General features: G+C 39.8%; 2 protein-coding genes and 1 pseudogene across 7 annotated transcripts in view; 1 reads left to right on the top strand and 2 right to left on the bottom strand.

Annotated features, from left to right (window-relative positions):
- Nucleotides 1–5,086, bottom strand: part of TERB1 (telomere repeat binding bouquet formation protein 1) — a 44,930-nt gene extending 39,844 nt beyond the window's left edge. For 4 of the 6 annotated variants that reach the window (XM_045986886.1, XM_045986882.1, XM_045986887.1 and 1 more), the window contains exons 1-3: nt 4,750–5,086; nt 4,240–4,318; nt 1,637–1,699 (exon numbers count right to left, since the gene is read on the bottom strand). In XM_045986886.1, coding sequence (XP_045842842.1) covers nt 1,637–1,673 — 37 coding nt within the window. In that variant the 5' untranslated portion in view covers nt 1,674–1,699; nt 4,240–4,318; nt 4,750–5,086. Of the gene's footprint in view, nt 1–1,636; nt 1,700–4,239; nt 4,319–4,735 lie in introns of all 6 variants that reach the window. The other 2 variants (XM_045986884.1, XM_045986883.1) reach the window with 2 other exon arrangements.
- Nucleotides 5,087–6,295: 1,209 nt separating this feature from the next.
- Nucleotides 6,296–27,230, bottom strand: part of NAE1 (NEDD8 activating enzyme E1 subunit 1) — a 28,782-nt gene continuing 7,847 nt past the window's right edge. The window contains exons 8-20 of the mRNA XM_045989438.1: nt 22,026–22,135; nt 20,898–20,960; nt 20,455–20,518; nt 19,870–19,961; nt 17,143–17,202; nt 16,920–17,053; nt 14,510–14,585; nt 14,159–14,198; nt 12,351–12,437; nt 11,529–11,621; nt 8,694–8,808; nt 8,563–8,612; nt 6,296–6,534 (exon numbers count right to left, since the gene is read on the bottom strand). Of these exons, the coding sequence (XP_045845394.1) occupies nt 6,425–6,534; nt 8,563–8,612; nt 8,694–8,808; nt 11,529–11,621; nt 12,351–12,437; nt 14,159–14,198; nt 14,510–14,585; nt 16,920–17,053; nt 17,143–17,202; nt 19,870–19,961; nt 20,455–20,518; nt 20,898–20,960; nt 22,026–22,135 (1,094 nt within the window). The 3' untranslated portion in view covers nt 6,296–6,424. The remainder of the gene's footprint in view (nt 6,535–8,562; nt 8,613–8,693; nt 8,809–11,528; nt 11,622–12,350; nt 12,438–14,158; nt 14,199–14,509; nt 14,586–16,919; nt 17,054–17,142; nt 17,203–19,869; nt 19,962–20,454; nt 20,519–20,897; nt 20,961–22,025; nt 22,136–27,230) is intronic.
- Nucleotides 22,507–26,579, top strand: LOC123931168 (annotated as a pseudogene).

The following is a 27,230-nucleotide window of genomic DNA, read 5'->3' as shown; positions in this document are numbered from 1 at the left end:
GCAAGCCAAAGAGGATTTTTGATGGGGCCTAGTGATTTTTAATTCCAGGCACAGCTACAGAAAACAACAAATTTCTTTATGTATTCCTCTGTTCTCTCCTGTACTCCCTTCTCCTACTTTGATATTTTCTATTAGAATCCCTCCCTTCCCGGACAAAGCACCTAACGACGTCTACAACTCAGTTTTATCGTCTCTAGCCTATGCAACCTAGTTCCTTTAATACTTCCTGAAGAAAATAAAACAAAAACTCAAGTATATACAATACAAAAGCACAAGTTATAAAAGAAAATTGGATAAATTTGACCTAAAAATTAAAATTTTTTGAGCTTCAAAAGATATCAAGAAAAGACAATTCACAGAAGGGAAGAATAGATCTATAAATCAGATAAGGGGCTTGTGTTCAGAATATACAAAGAACTCTTAAAATTCAATAATAAAAAGATAATCTAAGTAAAAAGCATAGAATAGACATTTCTCCAAAAAAGATACACAAATGGTCAATTAGTATATGAAAAGATGCTCAACATCATTAGTCATTAGGGAAATGCAAACCAAAACCACAATTAAATACCATTTCACAGGGGCACCTGTTGGTAAAGGGACTGCCTTGGGCACAGGTCATGATCCTAGAGACCCAGGATTGAGTCCCGTATCAGGCTCCCTGCTCGGCAGGGAGTCTGCTTCTCCCTCTGACCCTTCTTCCCCTCTCATTCTTTCTCTCCCTCTCTCTCTCCAATAAATAAAATCTTGTTAAAAAATACCATTTCACATTCATTTGGATGGCTGTAATCAAAAAGACAGATTACAACACATGTTCATATTTGAAGAAACTGGAGCCCTTATACATTACCGTAGGAATGTAAATGGTACAGTCACTTTGGCGAAAAGTATAGTAGTTACTCAAAAGGTTAAACATGAATCTACCACAGACTCAACAATACTACTTCTAGATATATACCCAAGAGAAATGAAAACATGTCACACAAAAACATGCACATGGATGTTCACAGCAACATTACTCATAACTGCTCAACAGCAGAAACTGAAATTTCCATCATATCTCAAATAGATAAACAAAATATGATATAGCCATTCAATGGAATATTATTCAGTAATAAAAAGGAATGAAGATATTGATAAAACTTGAAAATCCTTGAAAATACTATGCTACATGAAAGAAGCCAGCCACAAAAGCCCATATTGTATAATTCAATTTATACATCCAGAATAGGCAAGTCTAGAGACAGAAAAGAGACTAGCAATTGCCTACAGTTGGGGAGGGGGTGTGACTGCTAAAGGGTACACACAGGGTTTCTTTGAGGGGGGTTAAAAATGAACTAAAATTGATTGTGATGATGGTTGTATAACACTGTGAATATATTTAAAAAAACTAAATTGTATACTTTAAATGGGTGAATTGTGTGGTATATTAGCTATATTTTAATAAAGCTAGTCTATACATAAAAATCAAATTACTGATATGTCTTGCAGTTGTCCAAATGTCCAAAGTAACCCCAATCTCAGTTCTTTTGGATGACTGATATGGATACTGGAAAAAAGACAGTCTCTCTTTTCTAAATCTCAGACTGTAAGTAAGTAAATAAATAAATAAATAAATAATCCATTAATTTCTCACCTTGTATCTTCTTTGTGTCCTCACTTGCCATGCTCATCTGTATTCTTTTTCCTTATATTTCACCTACAAGACAAAGGCATTCTCTTAATTTAAATCAATGTTTGAGAATTACAGAATTATAAATGCAAAGGAGTAGGGAAAAAATAGCTTTCTAGAAGCCAGAGAGCAGGCATTGAATCTACAGCTTATTAAATATGTGATAACGGGGACACCGGGGTGGCTCAGTGGGTTAAAGCCTCTGCCTTCGGCTCAGTTCATGATCCCGGGGTCCTGGGATCAAACCCCACATTGGGCTCTCTGCTCGGCAGGAAGCCTGCTTCCTCCTCTCTCTCTGCCTGCCTCTCTGCCTACTTGTGATCTCTACCTGTCAAATAAATAAATAAAATCTTAAAAAATATATATATATGTAATAAAGGTTGTACTTAAGTACTCAGAGGCTCAGTTTCCTCATCTGCAAAATAGGAAATTCCAACTTTAAAAAGTTGTTACAAGAATTAAATTTGAAAACATATATAAAAGCATGTGGCATTCTTAAGTACTACAGGCATTCGATACATTTTATTAAATAAACATAAAAATGGCTGGTTAACTGAATCTAACTGATCCTCTTCTGGTACTCCTTCCTTATTTTCTTTCCTCTAAATTGTCATCCCATCATTTCTGGCCAGTCACCCCTCCATGAATCAAAAATTTAAAACAGGGGCGCCTGGGTGGCTCAGTTGGTTAAGCAACTGCCTTCAGCTCAGGTCATGATCCCGGAGTCCTGGGATCGAGTCCCACATCAGGCTCCCAGCTCCATGGAGAGTCTGCTTCTCCCTGTGACCTCCCCTCTCATGCTCTCTCACTCTCAAATAAAGAAATAAAATAAAAAATCTTAAAAAAAAAAAGAAAAAGAAAAATTTAAAAGACACACACACACACACACACACTTCAGAACTCCACTTCTCTACACAAGCTAAGTTTAATATTAAAAATTTATTTTTTGGATCCCTGCGTGGTTCTGTTGGTTAAGTGACTGCCTTCGGCTCAGGTCACGATCCTGGAGTCCTGAGATCAAGTCCCACATCAGGCTCCCTGCTCAGCAGGGAGTCTATTTTTCTAAAATCTTACGTTTTTTTCAACACAGCATTCTACTGTTAAGCTAAAAATTTTGTTTATATATCACTTGTTAGAAGAATTTTTAAAATAACCAGCAACCCTGATATGGCATCTCATATGCTCAACTGAAAAAAAAATCTATGAGAGTCCGATTAACTTCTTAGAGTCATCAGGACTCAAAGAACTCTAGAATTCTTACTTACTCTAACACTATATGGTTAAAGGGAGATAGCTACATATCCTTTCTATTTTTTTCTCATTCCCAGAATGGAAATAAAATTCCTAACCAAAAAAAATAATAAATGTGAGAATCTTTTATGAGGTAATATACAAATATATACTGTTTTGCCCTTTTTTAAAAAAAAAAACTTAGATATTCCATTAAAAGAATAGTTGGGGAGTATCTGGGGGGCTCAGTAAGTTAAGCAGCTGCTTAACTTTTGGCTCAGGTCATGATCCTAGGTTCCTGGGATGGAGCCCTTCATCGGGCTCCCTGTTTCACAGAGAGCCTTCTTCTCCCTCTCCCTGCTCTTTCTGCTTGTGCTCTCTCTCTATCTCTGTCAAATAAATAAATAAAATCCTAAAAAAAAAAAAATGGTTAGGTACATTATGGTACATTCGCAGAATACTGTTACAAGAATACTGATATTTACTTGAAATGTTTAATAACAAGGCAAAATGCTTATGCTACAATTAATCTAAAAGAACAAGGCTTAAACTTTTATCTATAGCATGATCCCCACTAGGTAGAGGCAAACATAAAATAAAACTACATAGAAAATAACATATTAACACCTGTCTCTAGCTGCTAGTTCTATGGTGTCTCATACCACTTTTTTCTATTTTTACAATTTCTTTTTTTTTTAAATATTTTATTTATTTATTTGACAGAGAGAGAGATCACAAGTAGGCAGAGAGGCAGGGAGAAACAGGCTCCCCACCGAGCAGAGAGCCCGATGCGGGGCTCGATCCCAGGACCCTGAGATCATGACCTGAGCCGAAGGCAGAGGCTTTAACCCACTGAGCCACACAGGCATCCCTATTTTTACAATTTTTATAATAATAAAAAGATTCTAACATTCAAGTCCTATCATGGGCAAGTGCTGCATTTTGTAAACCTTATAAATACTATCTTTTTCGTTTTTAGAACAATCCTAAGAGGGCACTATCAGGATGATCCAGCTTGGATTCATACACTGTAGGAAACTTCCTTGCAGTAGGAGAAGCTTGGGAGAAAGGCCCAGAATGCAAATAAATTAGCTGTTACAATAGTTTAAATAGATTGAGAAATAACAGGTGCAGAAAACGAGCTGAGGGTACCAGGAGTGAGTTCACACTACATGTACATTGCCAGACTCAGCAGACCGGAACAGCTGTTTCACCTCAACCCTCATCACCGCTTCCGGGTTCGCACAGGTGGGCGACGCCTGATCTTTCCAAGGCAGAAAGGAGACCTCCACCCCATTTCCCCAGTTTGCACTCATGGGCACCAAGTCCCGGCTCACCTAAAGAGCTGGGAGATCGCCTTTTGAAGAACAGCAGTCTTCCCCAGGCCCTCTCTTCTCAGACCAGGCTCTCCAGCCCCTGCCAAGGACCGCATGCTGGTTAAAGGCGCGAGTCCCGCCGGTCCCGGCGATTCACCAGCAGCGAGGGGGCGCCCCTCAAGTGCTGCAGCACACGCGGCCCGGCCCGGCCCCCCGTCTGATAAACGGCCCACCACTGGCTCCCCACCCCTCCCATACACCAGAATCAAGCGGTGAGAGGCCCGGGGATTCTCAAGTACAATCAGGGTTGGGAACTCCTGTGGGCTCCACACGCCGGACTACATAGTACGTGACAATTCTCTTTCTGCCACCAGGTGCTGTGGGGACTGCAGCCGGGGTCTGATGCTCCTCACGAAGACCCATTCCCGCCAGCTCAATCCACCCCCTCAAGTCAGCGGGAAGGGTAATAGCCGGGGGTCCCGCATCCCAGCCGCTGTGAGGGCAGACCCGGGCCTACCCGCGGCAGCCCACCTTCCACAGAACGCCACAGCCTGGCTCCGGGGCGAGACCCGGGCAGGATCCGAACGCTCAGGGAGCAGAGGCCGTGACCTTTACCCTCAAGTCGCAGCACGCGGTGTTTCCGCCGTTTCTCCCCCGCCCGCAGCCTACGAAGACGCTCAACTCGGTTTCCCGCCCAACGGGACGGGCCCACTTCCGTGGGGCGGGACTTCCTGCCATCCCCACCTCGCCGGAACTGGTGTTCCTCTGCGGACCGCCGCTCCGCAATGTTTCCAAAGCCGGTCCCAGGTGTGAAGAGGGTGGATGAGGTGTCTTTTAGGGGTGGAAAGTCACAGTGTAAACGGGAAATCCTATGATCTCATTGCCCGCAGTTTTTAGGGCTTTTTTTTTTTTTTTAAGATTTTATTTATTTGACAGAGAGAGATCACAAGTAGGCAGAGAGGCAGGCAGAGAGGGGGAAGCAGGCTCCCTGCTGAGCGGAGAGCCAGATGTGGGGCTCGATCCCAGGACCCTGAGATCATGACCTGAGCCGAAGGCAGAGGCTTAACCCACTGAGCCACCCAGGTGCCCCGGCAGTTTTTAGGGCTTTCTTTGCAAAGAGGGACATTGGCAACGGGGAGTCAGGAGAGCGGCCTCTGGGTGGATGAGGCTGGTTTGGGGACCGTGGCTGCAGGGCACAGCATGGATTAAGAGGGAGCACCAAGCCTGACCTTATTCCTCTCTCCCAAGCTTCTTATCCTTGTTTTCTAATAAAACTGAAACATTTGGGGCGCCTGGGTGGCTCAGTCGTTGGGCGTCTGTCTGCCTTCAGCTCCGGTCATGATCCCGGGGTTCTGGGATTGAACCGCACTACCCCTCCCACCACCCACCCCCGTTGGGGCTCTGCTCAGCGGGAAGTGGGAAGCCTGCTTCTCCCTCTCCTATTCCCCCTGTTTGTGTCCCTCTCTCACCGTGTGTCTGTCAAATAAATAAATAAAAATCCTTTTTTTAAAAAACTCAAATATTTGTCTTTTCAAATAGTGATGGTCCTAAGATGCTATGGCTTAAATTCATTATTTAAGACTGTAAGAAAAAAAAAAAAGCCTATTTTAAGCTGTTTCTAATGCAACATAAAAGAGATTTTTTTTTAAAGATTTTATTTATTTGACAGAGATCACAAGTAGGAATAGAGGCAGGCAGAGAGAGGGGGAAGCAGGCTCCCTAAGCAGAGAGCCTGATGGGGGGCTCAATCCCAGGACCCCGAGATTACAACCCAAACTGAAGGCAGAGGCTTAAGCCACTGAGCCATCCAGGTGCCCCAAGAGATTTTTTTTTTTTTTTAAGATTTTATTTTTAAGTAATCTTTATATCCAAGGTGGGGCTTGAACCTATAATCCAGAGATCAAGAGTTGGATGCTCTACAGACTGAGCCAGCCAGGCACCCCGCTAGGGATTTTTATAAGTAAACTTGAATTAGCAAGCCAGAAATAACGAACTCAATTAAAAGTGGATAGCTTTTATTCTCTGAGAAAACAACTGCTTCCTTTCCCCTTAACCCACAAAGGAAAAGACTACATTATTACAAATGAGAAAAATGTTTATTAAGGAAACAATTTAACAATCCTCCCTTAACAGAATTTTACAGACTAGAGCACAACTTGAAGGCAATTACAGTTCAAATCATTAACACTACATACGGATGCTTATTCTACAACTGGAAAGTTGCTGACGTCTGTGACATGCCACTATAAATGTAAGTATTATTAAAAATTACAAATTGTTTAGTGATTATTTTGATAACCTCCTGAGCAGCAGCTCCTGCAAGGAAAAAAGAAAAGCAAAGCTTTGAAAAAGGTAAATTTCAAGTTATATAAAAAATATTCAATTCTGTAAAGAAAACCTTTCCCTTCCAAAGGCAAAAGTGTTTTAAAATAAGCCAAAACAGGCATAGCTTACTGAATCACATCAAAATCAAGGACTGCAATTTTTTTATAACTATTATTACAGGAACTTAAAATGTTGTCCTATACATTCACGCTTTGGGATATTATGCCACAATTTAAAAGAAGGAAGTATTATGGTGGTTTTGAATGGTTGATGATATTTTATGTAAAGTCAAAAGAGCAGTATGGTTGATAGTAGTGCTTTTTTTTTTTTTTTTTTTTAATTTATTTGACAGAGAGAGATCACAAGTAGGCAGAGAGGCAGGCAGAGAGGCAGGCAGAGAGAGAGGAGGAAGCAGGCTCCCTGCGGAGCAGAGAGCCCGATGCGGGGCTCGATCCCAGGACCCTGAGATCATGACCTGAGCCGAAGGCAGCGGTTTAATCCACTGAGCCACCCAGACGCCCGATAGTAGTGCTTTTTTAAAAAATACATATAGACAGAAAAGATTCTCAAAGACCACCCTTACATTTTACCCTGTGCCTACTTTACTTTAATAAGATGGAGCTAATGGTATATTTGTTCTAAATACACCTGTAATTTGGAAACAACCTATACTAAACACCACCAGGCTGCTATACTTAGTAACAGTCTTATATAGTAACAAGTTTTGAGTAACTAATCAAAGCAAACAGTAGAAAAAGCAAAAAAACTACAGAGAAAAAAATTCTTCACCTATTATAATATGAAGCTTCATCTTTCACAAACATTCATTGATTCAATAAAATATGAGACTATTATATTATATTATTATATTATGTACCAAATACTCTTCTAGGCACTAGGAATAAAGAATGAAAGATATACATCCTTGACTTCATGGATCTTTCTTTTTAGTAATAAGGGAGAGGTAATTTACAGATAAGTAAAATGTATAGTAAGTCAAATGACTCTAAATGCTAAGGAGAAAAAACAAGAAAGGGGGATATATATGAGTGCAAGAGGAGTGACTCAGTTTTAAACTGGGGAGTCAGAATACCCTCACACAGGGAAGATTAACACTTAAATAAAGATCTGAAAGAAATGGAATATAACAATGTCCCAGAGAATACAGAACACATTATGGACTGAACTGAATGTCCTAAAAATTCATGTTAAATCCTTAGTACCTAATGTGATAGTATTTGGAGATGAAGATGGTATGGGAATCTTTGGGAGGTAAACAGAATCATGGGATAGGACCCTCATGATGGGTTTAGTGCCCAGATAAGTGTCCCATCTGTCCTCCCCTCCCTGAACAAAGACAACGTTATATAATGGCACACAGCAAGAGAGTAGTCACCTACAAGCCACAGACAGGCCTCACCAGAAACCAGGTGCCCTGGCCTTTACCTTGGAGTTCAGGCCTCCAGGGCATTTTTATGAAAGAGATGCTAATTTTCATATGACCTTGAAGAACAGGTAGATTTTAGACATTCAAGAAATAGGGAGATTTAAGGCAAATGGACCCTGAGGGTTAAGGACTGAAGGAGCAGGAAATAAAAGGGCATGTCTCCGGGAAAGGGAAATAACTCAAAAAAAAAAACAAAAAAAAACAAAAACAAAAACCAAGGCCAGAAAGGCTGAATGGAACCAGAACTTGGTGTGTTTTTAATGTCAAATCAAGGACTCTGCACTTGTTTTCTGAAGATTACTGTAGTATGCTTGTGTATATTACCAACGCATAGGGTCAGTTAAGTAAGAGACATGATCAGAGCTGTGCTTTAGAAAGAACAATGACTCTTCACTTTAAGATGGACAGCAGTGGGAGATGGAAAGCAGAGAGACAAGTAAAATAATCTAAACAACACGGCATCCTGCGTCAGTGACTTCCCTAGTTAAAACTGCTCAGAAAACAAAACTTCCTAACTGTACTGTGTCACCAGAGATGCCAGTCTTCTCATCTATGGCCTCTATGGAACTCACCCCCTAAGAATGCAGCAATGGTGTGTGGCTCAGCAGCTCCATATCGGCAACTACAGAAAAGATGGAGACATGAACTTAGATTAGCCTTAGAAGACAGGTATTATTTCTCCTATGCCCTAAAAAATACTCACAATTCATGGACATAGTCATCTTTCACCATTACAGATAATCCATATTCCTGAAGGAAGCCAGTGAGACAAGACTTCAGCTTTCCTATATCTTCTTCCACTTGGTAGTTAGATACCCCTAAAAATAAATATATGAATTAATTTTTATTAATAAATTTTAAAAACCAATGACATCTGCTTTTCTAAATCCAGTTTTAGGTGTCCTAATCAAAATAGTAAGGTATGATATTTACAGCTATCACAAAGCTGTAACAAAGAAACCATCTGAAACCTATTAAAGATTCAAGTTTGATAAGTCTGCTTTGTTTACTGTTCTATACCCAATATCTAGAAAACTATCTGACACATCCTTGGTGCTCAATAATTATTTGACAGAGAATTGAATGAATAAGAAAGTGATGTCCCATTTATATTCTGTATAAAAATTATGGTGCTTGGGATGCCTTGGTAGCTCAGTCATTAAGCATCCAACTCTTGATTTTGGCTCAGGTCATCATCTCAGGATCTTGAGATCAAGCTCCACATCAGGCTCTGCAATGGGCATGGCGCCTGCTTAAGATTCTCTTTCCCTATCCCTCTGCCCCTCACGCCCTACTAAAAAATTATGGTGCTTATAAAAATTATGGTGTTTATTACTCATTTCCAGAAGATTAAATGACACAGAAGACATAAAGCTATAATAGGTAACAATTATTGAGCATTAGTAAATGCTGGACAGTGTTCTAAGTACCATACAAATTGAGTTAATCCTCATAACAACTCTATGAAGTAGGTACTATTATTATATCCATTTATAGATGAGAAAACTGAGGCACAGACAGATGAAGTTATTTGGCTGGGTTACTTAGCTCCTAAGTAGCAAAACCAGGATATGGGCCTGGGCAGTCCTTATGCTTATGATTATAGTATGTCTCTAAAGGCAAGCTATTATTACTACTGGAAGGAGGAACACAATTGCTATAATATTCAAAAGTTACTAAAACAAATCATATTTTTTAGCCCTTCTGGTTTAAAAACCATCACTACTCTTCCTAATAATAGTAATACCAAGCCTTTATTGAATACTTACAAGGTGCCATGTAGTGTGCTAAGTGATTTTCATACATCACCTGCGTAATCCTTAAATCCAAGAGTAAGTAGACACTATTATTGCCATTCCATAAAAGAGAAAACAGACTTGGAAATAGTGACTCACCCATGATCAAGAGATAGTAAGTGACAGAACTTAGATCTGAACCTAGGTTCAACGCCAAAGCCTGTGCTCTATGTGGTAGCTAGTCTCCGAAGATGGGTCCCCAATGAACATTCCTTTGTGGCCTCACATAGTTCCCTCCCAGTCTTAATCTAAACTGGCCCTGCGAAGCCAATAGAACATGACGTAAGTGATGCTGTATGACGTCTAAGGCTAACTCATAAAAAGCTTTGTATGTTCCACCTAGGTCTTTTGGAATATTAACTTTGGGAAAGCCAGCCATCATGTAAGAAGTCTGCCCTAGGAATACAACACTAAAAGGAAGCCCCAGTTAGCCACGGAGAGAGATGTCTGACCAACCGCCAACCAGTTCCAGCTGTTCAAACTAACATGCTAGTCACAGTGAAAATGTCTTCTTGGATGTCTAGCTCAGTCAAACCTTCAGAATGATCCCAGCCTCAGGTGTCACACAACAACAAGAGTGCCCCCACTCCCCAGCAAGAACTGCCTGAGCCCAGCCAATCCACAAATTACAAGATAATAATTTATTGTTTTAAACTACTAAGTTTTGGGGTGGTTTGTTATACAGTAAATCAAAAATACAAGCTATCAAACAATACACATAAAGTAATACATATTTGGTGTTTATTCCTTTGCTTTTTCTTCTGGTACACTTGCTCATTAAGACTGTAACTCAGTGGGCATACTACATCAGTTGGGGCAGCAGGTTTTATCATATTCCTAGAATGTGCTGCTATGTAATAATATGGCATAACTAAAATTATCATCTTAATAAAAATATTCCAGGCAACTGAAGATCTTTGAGATTATACCAATTCTCCAATTAACTACATTTACAGACCAAAAAATACATATTCTGAGCAAAGAAATCCCTACATCTTCAGAGTTCTGAATTCAAGTCACTGGCATACTTCTTATAGCTTTCCCATTCCACAAAATTAAACTCAGACTGAGTCTTACAAGTAAACTATGGAAACTGACAGAAAAACAAGTTTTATTCTAGGGGCACCTGGGTAGCTCAGTCGGTTAAGTGTCTGACTCTTGATTTCAGCTCAGGGTTGTGAGATAGAGCCCCAAGTAGGGCTCTGTGATGGGCATGGAGCCTGCTTAAGATTCTCTCTCTCCCCTCCCCTCTGCTCCTTCCCACCAACTCTACCAAAAAAAGAAAAAGTTTTATTCTATATGCATTCAACCAACATTTCCCTGTAATAGTTAAGAATCAAACATTATTCACAGGGTGCCTGGGTGGCTCAGTCATTAGGCATCTGCCTTCGGCTCGGGTCATGATCCCAGCGTCCTGGGACTGAGCCCCACATTGGGCTCCCTGCTTGGTGGAAAGCCTGCCTCTCCCTCTTCCACTCCCCCTGTTTGTGTTCCCTCTCTTGCTATGTCTGTCAAATAAATTTTAAAAATCTTAAAAAAAAAATTATTTGCAAATACTTACACTTAAAAAACAGGCGGTATTTTCTCACTGACCTGAAGTAGGTGTAAACTGTTTACAATGTAAAATTCAAGCACTACTATTATAAACAACCCAAGAACACCCAAGAAACTTTAAGATTTAATTCAATTTAATTATTTATTCAAGACTTTATTGTATATGATAATGAGACTGCTATTCTTACCTGGATATCGACCATGTTGTTTATGAAATCTATCAACGGCCCGTAACATTAAATATAATACTATCTCATTATCTGGATTTTCCATGCTAGAAACTGAAAGGCAAAAACAATTCATATAACTTGGGTAATTCACTACATAAAAACAATGTAGAACTGAATTTACTATATACTCAAGTTTCAGTATACAAAGCAATTCTATCACAAAATTTAAGTATTTTGTGACAATAAAATAGAAAATGATAAATAATAGTAAAATAAAGGGAGAGGGAGATATTTTAAGATGAAACTCTATGTTCTTAAGGACTATTAGCTACTCACATAATCCCTATTAATGTAGTAATGTTCTGACTTTGGCTCTTCTTCATATCACACAACTTACTCAGTAGTCTAAATATGATTTCATATAGGAGCGCCTGGGTGGCTCAGTGGGTTAAAGCCTCTGCCTTCGGCTCAGGTCATGATCCCAGGGTCCTGGGATCGAGCCCCACATTGGGCTCTCTGCTCAGCAGGGAGCCTGCTTCCCTTCCTCTCTCTCTGCCTGCCTCTCTGCCTACTTGTGATCTCTGTCTGTCAAATAAGTAATAAATGAAATCTTTAAAATAAATAAATAAGATTTCACATATATACTAAGTTTTTATTTTGCAGTTATGACTATTTGGAAGTATGACTACTTCTTGGTTTATAGAATAAAATTTACAGTACAATATTTACATTATCCTGTCAATTATCATATACTCACTACTATTAAATATAAAATACTTATTTATATCTCTAAATTTAATTAAAATTAATAACCTAGCATCAAAAGGTTATTACACTTACTTATTTCCTCTTTGTTAATTGTATCCAAGCCATATTCTTCAGCTAAGGATCGACATCTCACCACTCGAAGAAATGCAGAATTGGTGCCTGAAAACAAGAAAGACATTAGGGAAGTAACAGTTAAGACATGTGAATATTCCAAATCACAAGTCACTCTAAGAACAGGGAATGCTGTGTACACTTTTTACAGACATGGAAATCCAAAGAAATACCTCTTTGGCTTGAATGGTTAACAGAGAAGGCACTAGAGCACAAATCAAACTGAAATTCATATCCCTGGCAGTGCAACCAGCTCAGCACTGAGCAAGTAGGTGACGGCAACTCTCTGAGCTTGCTTTCATTTGTAAAATGGGGATATGACCTTTGAAAGCTGTTCTGTGGATCAAATGTGCAAGTGCAGCAAGTGCACACCTAGCACAAAGCCTGATAAGACTCAGTGAATAGTTGTTTTTATCATTATGAAGGATAGTAGTCCTAATGGAGGGCATTATATATATTGTGCACTTAAATATGTAAAACTTCCTTTAAAAAAACCTTTGTCTTATGGAAATTTTCAAACATACCCGAAAGTAGAGAGAACAGAATTAACTGTCAAATACTGAACATCCAGCTTCTAATTTGGTATCATATAAGCTAGTAGAGCAAACACAAATGCAGAAACGAAGTGCAAGATTGGTAGTGAAACAAAACATTAAAACTAAGCCTCAACAAGCACTATGGAAGAGTCATTAAAGGGAAAACATGGATAAATATATTTTAAGGCTGGGGAACATACAAAATAAAGACTTTTGCAGAAGCTAAGAGCAATAGCTACGGGAAAAATTCTCAGCACATAAAACAAATTTTATTATTCTTAAACTAACTCTTAGTTTTTTCTTTTCCTTTTTTTTTTTTTTGAGATTTTATTTATTTATCTGAGAGAGCACAGACAGAGAGGAAGAGAGCACAGAGGGAGAGGGAGAAACAGACTCCCCACTGAGCAGGGAGCCAAACAGACTCAGGGCCTGATCCCAGGACCCCAGGACCCTGGGATCATGACGTGGGCCAAAGGCAGATTCTTAACCAACTGAGCCACTCAGGCATCCCTCTTAAACTAATTCTTTTTTTTTTTTTTTAATTATTACTATTATTTTTTTTTAAACTAATTCTTAAGTAAAAGAAAATGCTTTGGGCCTCCTGAGGAGTTATCAAGATCCTAGGAGCCGACCCACTCTGAAACTGGATGGCAAAATTCGTAATTCCATCAGTCACTTAACACAAACCAAAGTATTTTTTTTAAGATTATTTTTTTGACAGAGATCACAAGTAGGCAGAGAGGCAGGCAGAGAGAGAGGAGGAAGCAGGCTCCCTGCCGAGCAGAGAGCCCGATGCAGGGCTCGATGCCAGGACCCTGAGATCACAACCTGAGCCAAAGGCAGAGGCTCAACCCACTGAGCCACCCAGGCAACCCAAATCAAAGTATTTGAAACAATACTTATCAATGCACATGTGACTTAAGACTTCACGTCCAAAGTCTTCAGATAAAACTTTCCCAATTTTTTAAAAGTAATAAGCTGAAAATAATTCCATATTAATGACAATTTTCAATTGACCTTCATGTCTTTTTAGCACTGCCATAGACAGATGTGCTGTGACCCACTCTTAAAACACCCTCTCCTTTTATTATGCTATGAGGCAAAAAAACACTGACTCTTAGTAATTCTTATCTATACCACTGAGACCATGGAAAATCTTTACTTTCAGCCATTTAAAATTCCTGAAAACATTCTGATCAAGCAAAATAAGGAAATTAATTCAAGGGGACTTACAGAGTAATTTTAATTCTTTCTCTGAAATGGACTCTGGTGCCTGTAAAGAGAGAAATGCAGGTTTTGCTCCAGTATAAAAAAGAAGATGAACACAGACCACAGCACAAAGCCAATCACTGGGAGAAGGAAAGGCTTTCCCCAAGCGCTGCAAGAGCTCTGTAAAAACATCTTGTTTCCTTAGAGAAGGCCTTTCTCGTTAGGCAGGTTAAGGGAGAGATCCCTCTAAAGAGGCCTAGAACCAGTGCCACACCCTCTACGTCTAAACCTTTTTGGCTCCCAGAGTTATGCAATCAGGCCAAATGGAGCTGTACTGTCCACAAAAGGCACAATGCGCTCAGCTCTGCAGCTTACCTGGCCGATAGACTGCAACAGTTTGGCAACATGATTACCCACAGCAGTAGCATCTTTCTTTGCTTTTTCACGATAACTGGGAAAACAAAACAAAACAAAACAAAACACCACAGCTGTTTTAATAATTCTTAAAGTTAGCAAAATTTAAATATCACCATGAAGCAAATTTCTTTCCTTTTCATGAAAAAATACTGGTTTGGTAAGATACAAAATGTGAAAATGCCATGGAAATGCTACCAGCAGCAGCTGTTAGTGATGGACTTCTGGAATCTACTAATGCCTGAGCTCCCTCTATAGTAACAGCAGCTTAAAAACTACCCTCCTAGAAGGATCCACGATCCATGCTTCTGGGAGGACCTGACTACTGGTCTGTAACTACTGTTACTGAAGAACATGATACATCTCCTTGAAGTTAAATCCAAGGAAAGTTAAAAACTTCAAAACTGTCTATCTACAGGGGCGCCTGGATGGCTCAGTCAGTTAAGCCTCTGCCTGCGGCTCAGGTCATGATCCCATGGTCCTGGGATCAAGCCCCACGCTGGGCTCCCTGCTCAATGGGGAATCTGCTTCTCCCTCTCTCTTTGCCTACTGCTCTCCCTGATTGTGCTCTGTCAAATAAATAAATAAAATCTTTAAAAAGGAAAAAACTACTTACAAGTTCATGTAAAATCTTTAAGTCTATTTATACTTTCATTTTCTAAAGATGATCTGTGTTAAGCTGACTACCTCCAATGTGAGGTCACACTTCCGTCTATCCTCAACTGACTTTCGCCAAGTTTTAAATAGTTGAAATTTTAGGCTAGGAGAACAAAGATGTGTTAGATAGTGGCTGAGGTGAAAAGTGCAATATCTAGAGAACAGAGATCTTCTGTGTGACATCATTTGGTCCTTGGGGAACTCAAGCCAGCAGCCCTGAATTCATCAGCAACATGCCTAAACTACATAAGGGTAATATCCACTGAGACCTATACTTAGGACAGTCTATCTGGGTTCAAACTAGTGACACCTAGAGAGCTGGTATAAAGAGTAACAAACTCTTTAAATTATGAAACATTACGATAAAAAATTCATCAAACTAAGACTTCAAGTTTTAAGTTACAGATAAAGTTCCTATAGGGCCACAGTTAAGAGTATAGAGCTGGGCGGCATCTGACTCTTGGTTTCAGCTCAGGTCATGATCTCAGGGTCATGGGATTGAGCCCTGTGTTGAGCCCTACCTCGGCCTTTGCACTCAGTGGGGAGTGTTCCAGGTTCTCTCTCTCCCTCACCCCTGCCCCTACCCACCTCATTCACTCTCTCTCCCTAAAAATAAAAATCTTTTTTTTTTTTTAAGATTTTATTTATTTATTTGACAGACAGAGATCACAAGTAGGCAGAGAGAGGAAGGGAAGCAGGCTCCCTGCCGAGCAGAGAGCCCAACTTGGGGCTCGATCCTAGAACGCTGGGGTCATGACCTGAGCTGAAGGCAGAGGCTTTAACCCACTGAGCCACCCAGGCGCCCCTCAAACTAATAATCTTAAAAAAAAAAATAGAGAGCTAGGTTTCATGGATTCAAATCTTGGTTCTGCCATTTCCCAGCAATCTGACACTGAATAAGTTACATTTTCTATGTTTCAGTTTCCTCATCTATAAAACTGGGACAATAATAGTATCTCTGTCTGGGGCTGTTGTAAGCATTAAATTAGTTAATATACAGAGCAGTTCACAGCACAGAGTTAAATGCTCAAATATCAAGTTTTTTTTTTTTTAAAGATTTATTTATTTGACAGAGAGAGAGAGAGAGAGATCACAAGTAGGCAGAGAGGCAGGCAGAGAGAGAGGGAGAAGGCGGCTCCCTGCTGAGCAGAGAGCCGGATGCGGGGCTCGATCCCAGGACCCTGAGATCATGACTGAGCTGAAGGCAGAGGCTTAACCCACTGAGCCACCAAGGCACCTCAAATATCAGGTTTTTATCATGAAATATGAAAGAAAAAAATCTGCCCCCTACATAGTAGATGGGCACTCTCTGTACTTTCTGCTTAATTTTGCTGTAAAATACCTAAAACTATTTTGTAGCTTATTTTTAAAGAAACTATTACAGACTTGGGTTTTTTTTTGTTTGTTTGTTTTTTTAGAGATTTTATTTATATGACAGAGATACAGCAAGAGAGGAAACACAAGCAGGGGGAGCAGGAGAGGGAGAAACAGGCTCCCCGCTGAGCAGGGAGTCCTATGTGGGGCTCGATCCCAGAACCCTGGGATCATGACCTGAGCTGAAGGCAGACGCTTAATGACTGAACTACCCAGGCGCCCGCTGCATTTGATTTCTGATAGAGTGGTAAAATATGTGCATCTGTACTATACACAGGTTAATTTTTCAGGAACATAGTTTCAAACAGTGTTTGAACATAGTTTGAAAACAGTGACTTACACATTTTGCAGCTTTATATATTTGCTTGAATCTGCAATCATATCAGGAATTGTGCCTCGAACAGGTAAATTTCCCTGACCCTCTTTGGCCACAAATTCCTTTAAGGCACGAGCTAAAATCCAAAATGATGGAGTCTAAAAGAATGAGGAAAAAAAATTAGTATTAAATGGCATCTGAAATTGACCCAAAGATTAAGATGGCACTATTTACTTTTGGTTGTTACCTGTTTGGTGATATTTATGCAGTGATCATCATTAAATATATCTTCAATACTGCTTGGGATCTAACAAAGGAACACAAAAGATTTACTTGTACTAAGAATGTGGCCATCTGTATTTCCACTGTTTCCCAAACAAGTTCTCTGAATTCCTACATTGTAATCAAATACAAACTTCTGATGGGCTTAGACAATTTTGTAAGGATTTTATTTATTTGAGAGAGAAAGAGAGAGAGAATGCACGCACACAAGTGGTGGGGAGAGGCAGGAGGAGAGGGAAAAGCAGACTCCCTGTTGAGCAGGGAGCCCCCACTTGGAGCTCACTCCTGGGACTCTGGGATCATGACCTGAGCTGAAAGTAGATGCTTAATTGACTGACCCACCCAGCTGCCCTGTGCTTAGACTTTAACTGAGAATCAGTACCAGACAGAGAACTGATGAGGAAACAGTAGGGAAGGGAAGGAAGTCCCCTCCTGCCTGCTGGTGTCAGCACTAAAGACTGACCTGTTCTCTTCCATCACACATGGATTACAAAAGGAGCCAAAGTAAATCTTTGATAGTTACATCTAAAGACATAACAAAGATTTCAGATATTTGTAATTCAGAACGTCTGAGTCAGACATTCAGATCTGTAGTCCTTCATGTGTTTCCAGCTTGTCAAAAACTTGAAACCCTTATACCCTGAATCAGTAACTACTGGAAGAGACAACAACTCTGGTAAAAACTACATAGTTGGGGCGCCTGGGTGGCTCAGTGGGTTAAGGCCTCTGCCTTTCGCTCAGGTCATGATCCCAGGGTCCTGGGATCGAGCCCCGCATCGGGCTCTCTGCTTGGCAGGGAGCCTGCTTCCTCCTCTCTCTCTCTCTCTCTGCCTCTCTGCCTACTTGTGATCTCTATCTGTCGAATACATAAATAAAATCTTAAAAAAAAAACTACATAGTTAAACTAAGTACTTTTAATGCTGGCAAAATCATCATACATTACTAACAACTATTGAAATTGTAGGCTTTGATTCTACAGCTTTGTGCAAAAAAAATTTCTTACCAGTAACCTCTTAACTGGTTTCTCTGTTTCTGTTCCCAGCCCCCTGCAGTTTATTTTCCTCACAAGAACCAGAATGATTTTTTAGAAACATAAATCAGGTCACTCCACTCCCTGCTCAAAACGCTTCTATGGACCCCTTCTGATCCTAGGACTCCTCACCCTCATCATGCTCTACCCCTCTGCTCTGCTCGAATTTTGTTCATAACACCTAGTGCATTTGTCTGCTTAGTTCACTATACAGAACCTAACTATGAGAACCTTGGGTTTTTTTTTTTTTAATTGGGGTAAATTTTACATTTAGTGAAATGAATCTTAAATGTACAGTTCGATGCATGTCCTTTTAATCATCACCTCAATTAAGACATAGAAAATTATCAGGGCGCCTGGGTGGCTCAGTGGTTTAAGCCTCTGCCTTCGGCTCAGGTCATGGTCTCAGGGTCATGGGATCGAGCCCCACGTCGGGCTCTCTGCTCAGTGGGGAGCCTGTTTCTCCCTCTCTCTCCGCCTGCCTCTCTGCCTACTTGTGACCTCTCTCTCTGTCAAAATAAAAAAAAAAAAAAAATTAAAAAAAAAAGACATAGAAAATTATCATCATCCCAGAAAACTGATAAAGCACACACTTATTTATTTTTTAAGATTTTATTTATTTGACAGAGAGAGAGAGAGCACAAGTAGGCAGAATGGCAGGCAGAGGGAGAGGAAGAAGCAGGCTCTCCGCTAAGCAGGGAGCCCGATGCGGGGCTTGATCCCAGGACCATGTGATCATGACCTGAGCCAAAGGAAGCCGCTTAACTGACTGAGCCACCCAGGCGCCCCTAAAGCACACACTTTTAATTACTCAGCAATACTACCTCATTGTCTCCAAAAATCTTGTAATGACAGCTTAAGTGCTTTCCTAATGTGAAAAACAGCACTTTTTTGCCATATTGAAATTTTAAGAAAATTCTTAACTTACCAGTTGTGTTATTCCAAATTTCCCAAAAACCTCACTGGCAAGACCTTAACAACAAAACAAAGGCCATCTAAATGGAGTTATCCTCCAAATAATGTCTTACAATGTCATTAAGAATGTCTTCCATTATATCCAAGTAACTATTGTCAAAAGCAAATGCAGAGTAAGATTTAACTTTTAGGCAACACTATTTTGGACCAGCAAAATATCAACCTCATTATATATTTCCTACACCCAAACTGTTACTATTCACAAATCATGTACTTCAAATAATGTACATAAATCATTGTATCACTATTATATCCTGAAGCACTGATATCCATTTTAACAAGGACAATACAGTCTTACTAAAGCACGATTCAATCCATATTGTAGACACTAATTTCTAACAACTTTACAATTTAGGAAATATTAACTTAAATCTAAAGTCAGGGTACCTGGTAGCTCAGTCAATTAAGCACCTGACTTGTGATTTCAGCTTAGGTCATAACCTCAGGGTCATGGGATGAAGCCTGGCAGCAGGCTCTGCACTTAGCTGGGAGTCTGCATGGGATTCTCTCCCTCTCTCTCTGCCCCGCCAAATCACGCACACATGCACATATGTTCTCTGGCGCCCCTTCTCTAAAGTAAATAAATACATCTTTTAAAAAAAAAGAAAAAATCTAAAATCAACTATTTCACATGAGGACTTCAAAAAACACCTTTCTTGTATGAATTCCTCAGACACACTTTAATACCTGAGTTGTATTTAGTGCTGTGTTCACATTTTTAATAGCTTCTTCAAAATTCTCTTCATCTTCTGGAGCCCCGTTTTCATTCTTCAGAATTCCTAGTAAAACAGAAACTGGTTAGCAAAAAATAGCCCTTTCCTTCTCACCCTATGCTCTTCCTAACATTATGGAAATAACTTCATCAGATCTTAAAGGAGGACTAGATACTGAAACTTAGGAAGAAACAGGTATATCATTAGTCATTTTTTATTAATATATTAGTAGCTATCTTTTTGAGCTCTTACTCTATATCAGACTATTAAATGTACTTTACATTTTATGGTATGAATGAATCTTCACAACAACCCATGAGGTAGGTAGGTATGAGCAGCCCCCAGTTCCTCATTTACTGACAAGGAAACTATCATTAGACTTAAAAAAAAAAAACAAAACTGTATGATGAGTGGCTCCTAAACCTCCCCTGAGAAAAAATAAAATACAAGCTCATGATGGCATCGTCTGATAAAGCTCCTGACAGAAATCCAATAAACAGCTTCAAGCAATTTGCTTTTCAAACTTTATACAACATTCAATTATATCACATCATATTACCTTGTCTAATCAAATCTCTGAAGTCTTCTTTCTCTTTATACGTTTTAGGTATTCGTCCATTTGTCTAAATTGGTTAGAAATTTTTAAATTCTAGTCATAAAAAAATTGAAAGATGGAAATCGAGAGTCCAAAGATTCCCCCATTCTCCCCTCCATGCTGAGATTTCATCAGCAAATACCTCAGTGAAATCAGAGGTTGACAAAACTGGGCCATTTCTCTACACTCATTCCCCATGGCCAGTTTCAGAATGACATTTATTGGTATTTCATTTTGTAATAAAAATATCGGTCTCAAAAGAGGAAATGCCAGATTTAAACAGAAAAGCACCCACCTCCCCTGTAACCACATAAAGAAAAGAATTAATCTCCCACTTTCCTCCAATGAAATCCTTTAAACTGAAAGTATAGTCACACATGGAATTTGTTTTTTAAAAAAGGGCGTACTTCACTATACCACTGTGCTAAATATTTAGCTACGATCACAATCCATGGAGTATGGCTATGGTCCTAAAAACAAAAGAAAAATCAAAGAAAATGTCAGTATTAGCTAACATTAATTAGTTTACCTTTATTCTTCATCATATCATCTCATTTTTAACAAATGCAATAGTAATTATGATCATCTCCCAGTATATGTAGTATAGTGAATGGAGAGAAATGAACTGAGTTAATGAAAATTGTTTTATAAACTTTTTCTAGAAGTAATATCCAATTTAATCCTAATGTGGCAGGTTGGTACTATAACTGTCCCTATTTTACCATCAAGAAAAGAGTCTCAGAGACTGCCACCCAAAAAGAAAGCACAAATCTCTTGATTTCAGATATCAATCCTAGACTGAGAAAACTGTCTTCTGGTCAAAAACCTGTATTTTAATAAAAACATGGGTAGGAAAAAAACACATACTCCTTAAGTTACATAATCTATTATAAATATCATTATTTCTATAATGAAATATGGAGTTGCCTGGTAACTCCTCAAACACTAAAAATAACTTTCAAGAGGAATTAATTTCAATAAACACCCAACCCCAATTCACACTATTTTAAGAAGTATATCTAATTGTTTACAAAGGGGTCATGAAGAGGGCTGCTGGGATATGTTTATGTCCAATTTGCTGGCCTGGGTGTTGATTTCACTGATATGTTCAGTTAACGAACTTCTCTTCAATAAAAGAACTTTTCAGGGGCGCCTGGGTGGCTCAGTGGGTTAAGCCACTGCCTTCGGCTTGGGTCGTGATCTCAGGCTCCTGGGATTGAGTCCTGCACTGGGCTCTTAGCTCAGCAGGGAGCCTGCTTCCCTCTCCCTCTCTCTCTGCCTGCCTCTCTGCCTACTTGTGATCTCTCTCTGTCAAATAAATAAATAAAATCCTTAAAAATAAATAAATAAAAGAACTTTTCAAATTTTGCTGGAAAACAAATTTACTTCAGACAAATTAAGTACAATGTTGTTACTATGTAATCTGGATGACAAGAATATGGATATTTATAGTTTTTCTCATTGTGGTGTAATTCAAAAACCTGAGGTTAAAAAAAAGTCTTTTAATCTATCTGTAAATGGAAGGTCATACATACCTTTTTTTCCATATGATCCAAATCATAAGACTGAAAATGTTCTCTCAGTTCAGGAAATGGCTTATCCAGTCGTAGATCCTCTAATGCATTATCTGGATGAGATTCTATTACTGTGAAACAAATAATCCCCCAAAAAAGACTTCTTTAGTGATACTTCTAGAATATACACATTATAGGGGCTTAAGAAATCTATAATTTTTTTTTTAAAGATTTTATTTATTTACTTGACAGAGAGACAGAGCACAAGTAGGCAGAGAGGCAGGCAAAGAGAGAGGGAGAAGCAGGCTCGCTGCCGAGCAGAGAGCCCTACACGGGGCTCGATCCGAGGACCCTGAGATCACGACCCGAGCCGAAGGCAGAGACCCAACCAGCTGAGCCACCCAGGCACCCCAAGAAATCTATAATTTTTAAAAGAGTGGGATATCCGGCTTGCAAGCAAGCAGCTTCATTTTGTGTGTGACAAAAGAGTGATTTAAAATTGGGTGATGTTGAGAGGGGCAAGATGATTTTTGTTCGGAAGAGTGCCCAGTGCCATACTGTGGAAAAGGGAGGCAAGCACAACATTGGGCCAAATCTCCATGGTTTATTTGGTTGAAAGACAGGTCAGGCCCCTGGATTTTCTTACACAGATTCCAATAAGAACAAAGGAATCGCCTGAGGAGAGGAGACACTGAAGGAGTATTTGGAGAATCCCAGGAAGTACATCCATGGAACTAAAATGATCTCCGTGACATCAAGACAGGAGGAAGGGCAGACTTGATAGCTTATCTCAAAAAATTACTAAGGAGAAATAGTTGGCTATGCTCATTTATTACAAAACAAAATTGTCTCAAGACTTTTTTTTATGTGTACCATATTTAAATTGATCTCATACACCAGAATTCAGATCATGAATGGCTGACAGAGTATTTCTTTTGAACAGTTCTGATTTAAATAAGAAATGAATATGATCAGCTTTTTGAACTTTGATAGTAATTCTGGTTCAGCAAGTGCTGTCACTATTTTCCCCTTCTAAAAATATGATAGGAATTGATTAGTAATGTTCAGCTTTTCAGAGAGATGGTAAATGCTATCTCTAAACTTATAGGAGATTTTTTTAATTTAGATTTATATAACTGGTTATATTAATATATTTAAATACTGAGGAAATCTCTTCACTGTCTCAGAAAAACAAGACTCAGCTGTGTTTCAAGTTGTGTTCCTTAGCCTGCTAAAGGCAAGGCTAAAGAAAAACTGAGTGTCCACTTTATCTTTCTGGTCTTAACTAAGCCAATTTAATTAAAATTCCTGCATCAGGTGCCTGGGTGGCTCAGTTGGTTAAGCGGCTGCCTTCGGCTTGGGTCATGATCACAGGGTCCTGGGATCGAGGCCCACATCAGGCTCCCTACTCAGTGGAGAGCCTGCTTCTTCCTCTCCCTCTGCCTGCCATTCTGCCTACTTGTGCTCTCTCTCTCTGTGTCAAATAAATAAATAAAATCTTAAAAAATAAATAAATAAAATTCCCTGCATCTAAAATGTTGCCTTTTACTTAATGAAAAATATTTGTGTGTTTACGTGTAATATTAAATAAAGAATATTTAACACTTCTCACATTTTATAGATGCTCTGTAATGTCAGGTGCTTTTAAAATTCAGTGTGACAAGGTATAGCAGCAGACTTGGCTTGTGGATTCTTTACTAAGTCAGACTAAGTTATAATTCAGGATTGTCTTCTAAACAGCTATTCAAAGACACAATTGTGGGGGTTCCTGGGTGGCTCAGTGGGTTAAGCCTCTGCCTTCGGCTCAGGTCATGATCTCAGGGTCCTGGGATCAAGCCCCGCATCGGGATCTCTGCTCAGCAGGGAACCTGCTTCCCCTCTCCTTCTCTGCCTGTCTCTCTGCCTACTTGTAATCTCTGTCTGTTAAATAAATAAATATATCTTAAAAAAAAACACACCAAAAAACAAAGACAGAACTGTGGAATTACCATATATGTATGATTGGTAATGGTACTTTTGCCAACTCATCAGAAAGGTTAAAATTGAGGAGACAGATTGTCAGCACAAGTTTGTAAATTATGTGATAAGGCTTAAGATAATTAAAAACAAAATCACAGGGGTGCCTGGGTGGCTTAGTCAGTTAGGCATCTGCCTTCAGCTCAAGTCATGATTCCAGGGTGCTGGGATCAAGTCCTACATCAGGCTCTCTGCTCAGTGGTGAGTCTGCTTCTCCTTTTCCCTCTGTGATCTCTCTCACTTTCACTCTCTCTCTCAAATAAATAAATAAAACGTTTTTTAAAAATTAAAATCACAGATCATGAAAAAAATCTGTAATTTCTTTTTTTTTAAAGATTTTATTTATTTATTTGACAGAGTGAGATCACAAGTAGGCAGAGAGGCAGGCGGGGGCGGGGGGGGAGAAGCAGGCTCCCCACTGAGCAGAGAGCCCAATGCAGGACTCGATCCCAGGACCCCGAGACTATGACCTGAGCTGAAGGCAGAAGCCCAACCCACTTAGCCACCCAGATGCCCCAGAAATCTATAATTTCTAAATGGGCATAGGGCTTACAGGTTTTTTTCTGCTCCCTTTTTTTTTTAACCCAAGGAACTGATTTTAATTATTTATTTACTTATTTATTTTTTTAAGATTTTATTTATTTGACAGAGATCACAAGTAGGCAGAGAGGCAGGCAGAGAGAGAGGAGGAAGCAGGCTCCCTGCTGAGCAGAGAGCCCGATGTGGGACTCGATCCCAGGACCCTGAGATCATGACCTGAGCCGAAGGCAGAGGCTTTATTAACCCACTGAGCCACCCAGGCGCCCCTGATTTTAATTTTTTAATTTTTATAAGTAAGCTTCACACTCTATGTGGGGCTCAAACTCGCAACCCCAAGATCAAGCGTCACATGCTCTACCAACTGAGCCCTCCAGGCACCCCTTTTCTGTTGAGATAAATTTATATATACATATACATTCACATTTTTCCAAATGCACAAATCATAAGTGGACTATAGTTTTAATAAGAATAAACTCAAAATTCCTTTAGAGTTGAATTTTCTTGCTATTATAATTTTAAAAGATCAAAATTGATAAAATATGTGTTCAGATAATACTTAACAACAACACTACGTTTCCCCTCCTGTGGTCTTCAGTAGACATCATCACCATTTAACTAGACCTCTTCCCTAGGAACCTGATGGTTGTCCTAGCCTTCTTTCTTTTTTTTTAAGATTTTATTTTTAAGTAATCTCTGCACCCAAAGTGAGGCTCAAACTTAGAACCTCAAGATCAAGAACTGCATGCTCTTCTGACTGAGCCAGCTGGATGCCCCATCCTTGATTTCTTTCTTCTTTGGCCCAACATCAGTCATTCCACATGTCCTAATATCACAGTTCTCCATATGGGGGAAGAACAGGAATATGTAATTTCAGTGACTGTTTAGAACTAGGCCAAGTTTTGTCACTTGCGAGCTGTGTGACTTTAGGCAAATAATCTCTCTGTGCCTCAGCATCCTGATCTGCAAAAAGGAGATATAATAGTACCTACATTATAAGGATTTTGTAAAGATTATATGAAATAATCTACATTAAACCAAGCACACAGCCAGCAACATTAACCCTCATTATTTTTTACCCCCTCTTCCCTATCCTTGTAACATCAGCCTTAGGTCAGGGGCTTGGTCTCTGTCTCTCTCACCTAGCTACACCACTGGAAATTTCCTAACAACAACCCTTTCCTCCAATCTTTGCCCCTTCAAATCCATTCATTCTCTACCCCACTTCAGGGTACACATTTGAAATAAAATTTTCACCCTGTCACTCTCTCACTTATAAGCCTTAAAAGGCCTACTAGCACCTGCCAAGACTTTATCCCCACAAGCCACCCCCAACTGCCTAAGCAGATACTACTCCCCAGTGACACTACCAACACCAAGGGCTATCACTACACTAGCAGAGTACCTGGCTCAGAGCCATGCAGGAATACTGAATGAAAACTGGATGATGATTTAAGATTAAAAATTTGTAAGTAGAGGCATGCCTGGGTGGCACAGCAAGTTAAGCGTCTGGTTCTTGGTTTTGGCTCTGGTCATGATCTCCGGGTCATGAGATTGAGCCTCTAGTCAGGCTCCCGCTCAGGGCTGAATCTGCTTGAGATTCTCTCTCCCACTCTCCCCTCTCTGGCCCTCCTGCTCGTGCTCTCTCTCTCTCAAATAAATAAATAATGGGGCATCTGGGTGGCTCAGTGGGTAAAACCTCTGCCTCAACTCAGGTCATGATCTCGGGATCCTGGGATTGAGCCCCGCATCAGGCTCTCTGCTCAGCGGGGAGCCTGCTTCCCCCTCTCTCTCTGCCTACCTCTCTGCCTATCTCTCTGTCAAATAAATAAATAAAATCTTTAAAAAGTAAATAAATAAAATCTTTTTTAAAAAATTTGTAAGTAAAGGTCTAACATCATCCTTGAGCTAATGCAAGCCTGCCTATATATGACTCCAGTCTCCTATAACACTGTTTACTTGGAGGAGTAGTCAGGTAAATGCCTTGTTTATTGTGTAGAACTGTACCTGAACTGTACCTAATGCCTCTATGAGAATGTAATGAAAGACTGGGAGAGAAAGGTGGTATGACGTCTATGTGTCACTGTGACCCACATACCTTGACTCTCACCTGTAGCAGCTCTACACGCCCTATGTGGGTTAGGGGGCAAAAAAAGGTATGGACTGCTTTGCTGGTGGGCCTTCTAATAACATAAAGAAGCTGTACCTGTTGTATCTCCTGCTCTGTATCCTTCTATAATGCTAAGTAAAGGAAATATTAGATTAATGACTATTGATTCTGAACCTGTAACCAGGATGTACTGTTAAAATTTATTTTGCAGGGGCACCTGGGTGGCTCAGTGGGTTAAAGCCTCTACCTTCGGCTCAGCGTCCTGGGATCGAGCCCCACATCAGACTCTCTACTATTGCGGGGAGCCTGCTTCCTCCTCTTTCTCTCTCTGTCTACTTGTGATCTCTGTCTGTCAAATAAATAAATAAATCTTTAAAAAAAATTTATTTTGCAATTTTTTTAAAGATTTTATTTATTTATTTAACAGAGGGAGCACAAGCAGGGGGAGCAGCAGAGGGAGAGGGAGAAGCAGGCTCTCTGCTGAGCAGAGAGCCTGATGCGGGGCTCGATCCCAGAATCCTGGGATCAGGACCTGAGCTGAAGGCAGACACTTAACCATCTTG

The sequence above is a fragment of the Meles meles genome, chromosome 19 (assembly GCF_922984935.1).
Source record: "Meles meles chromosome 19, mMelMel3.1 paternal haplotype, whole genome shotgun sequence".
Lineage (NCBI taxonomy): Eukaryota > Metazoa > Chordata > Mammalia > Carnivora > Mustelidae > Meles > Meles meles.
The sequence above is the reverse complement of the archived record's forward strand: the minus strand, read 5'-3'. Positions and strand labels throughout refer to the sequence as shown.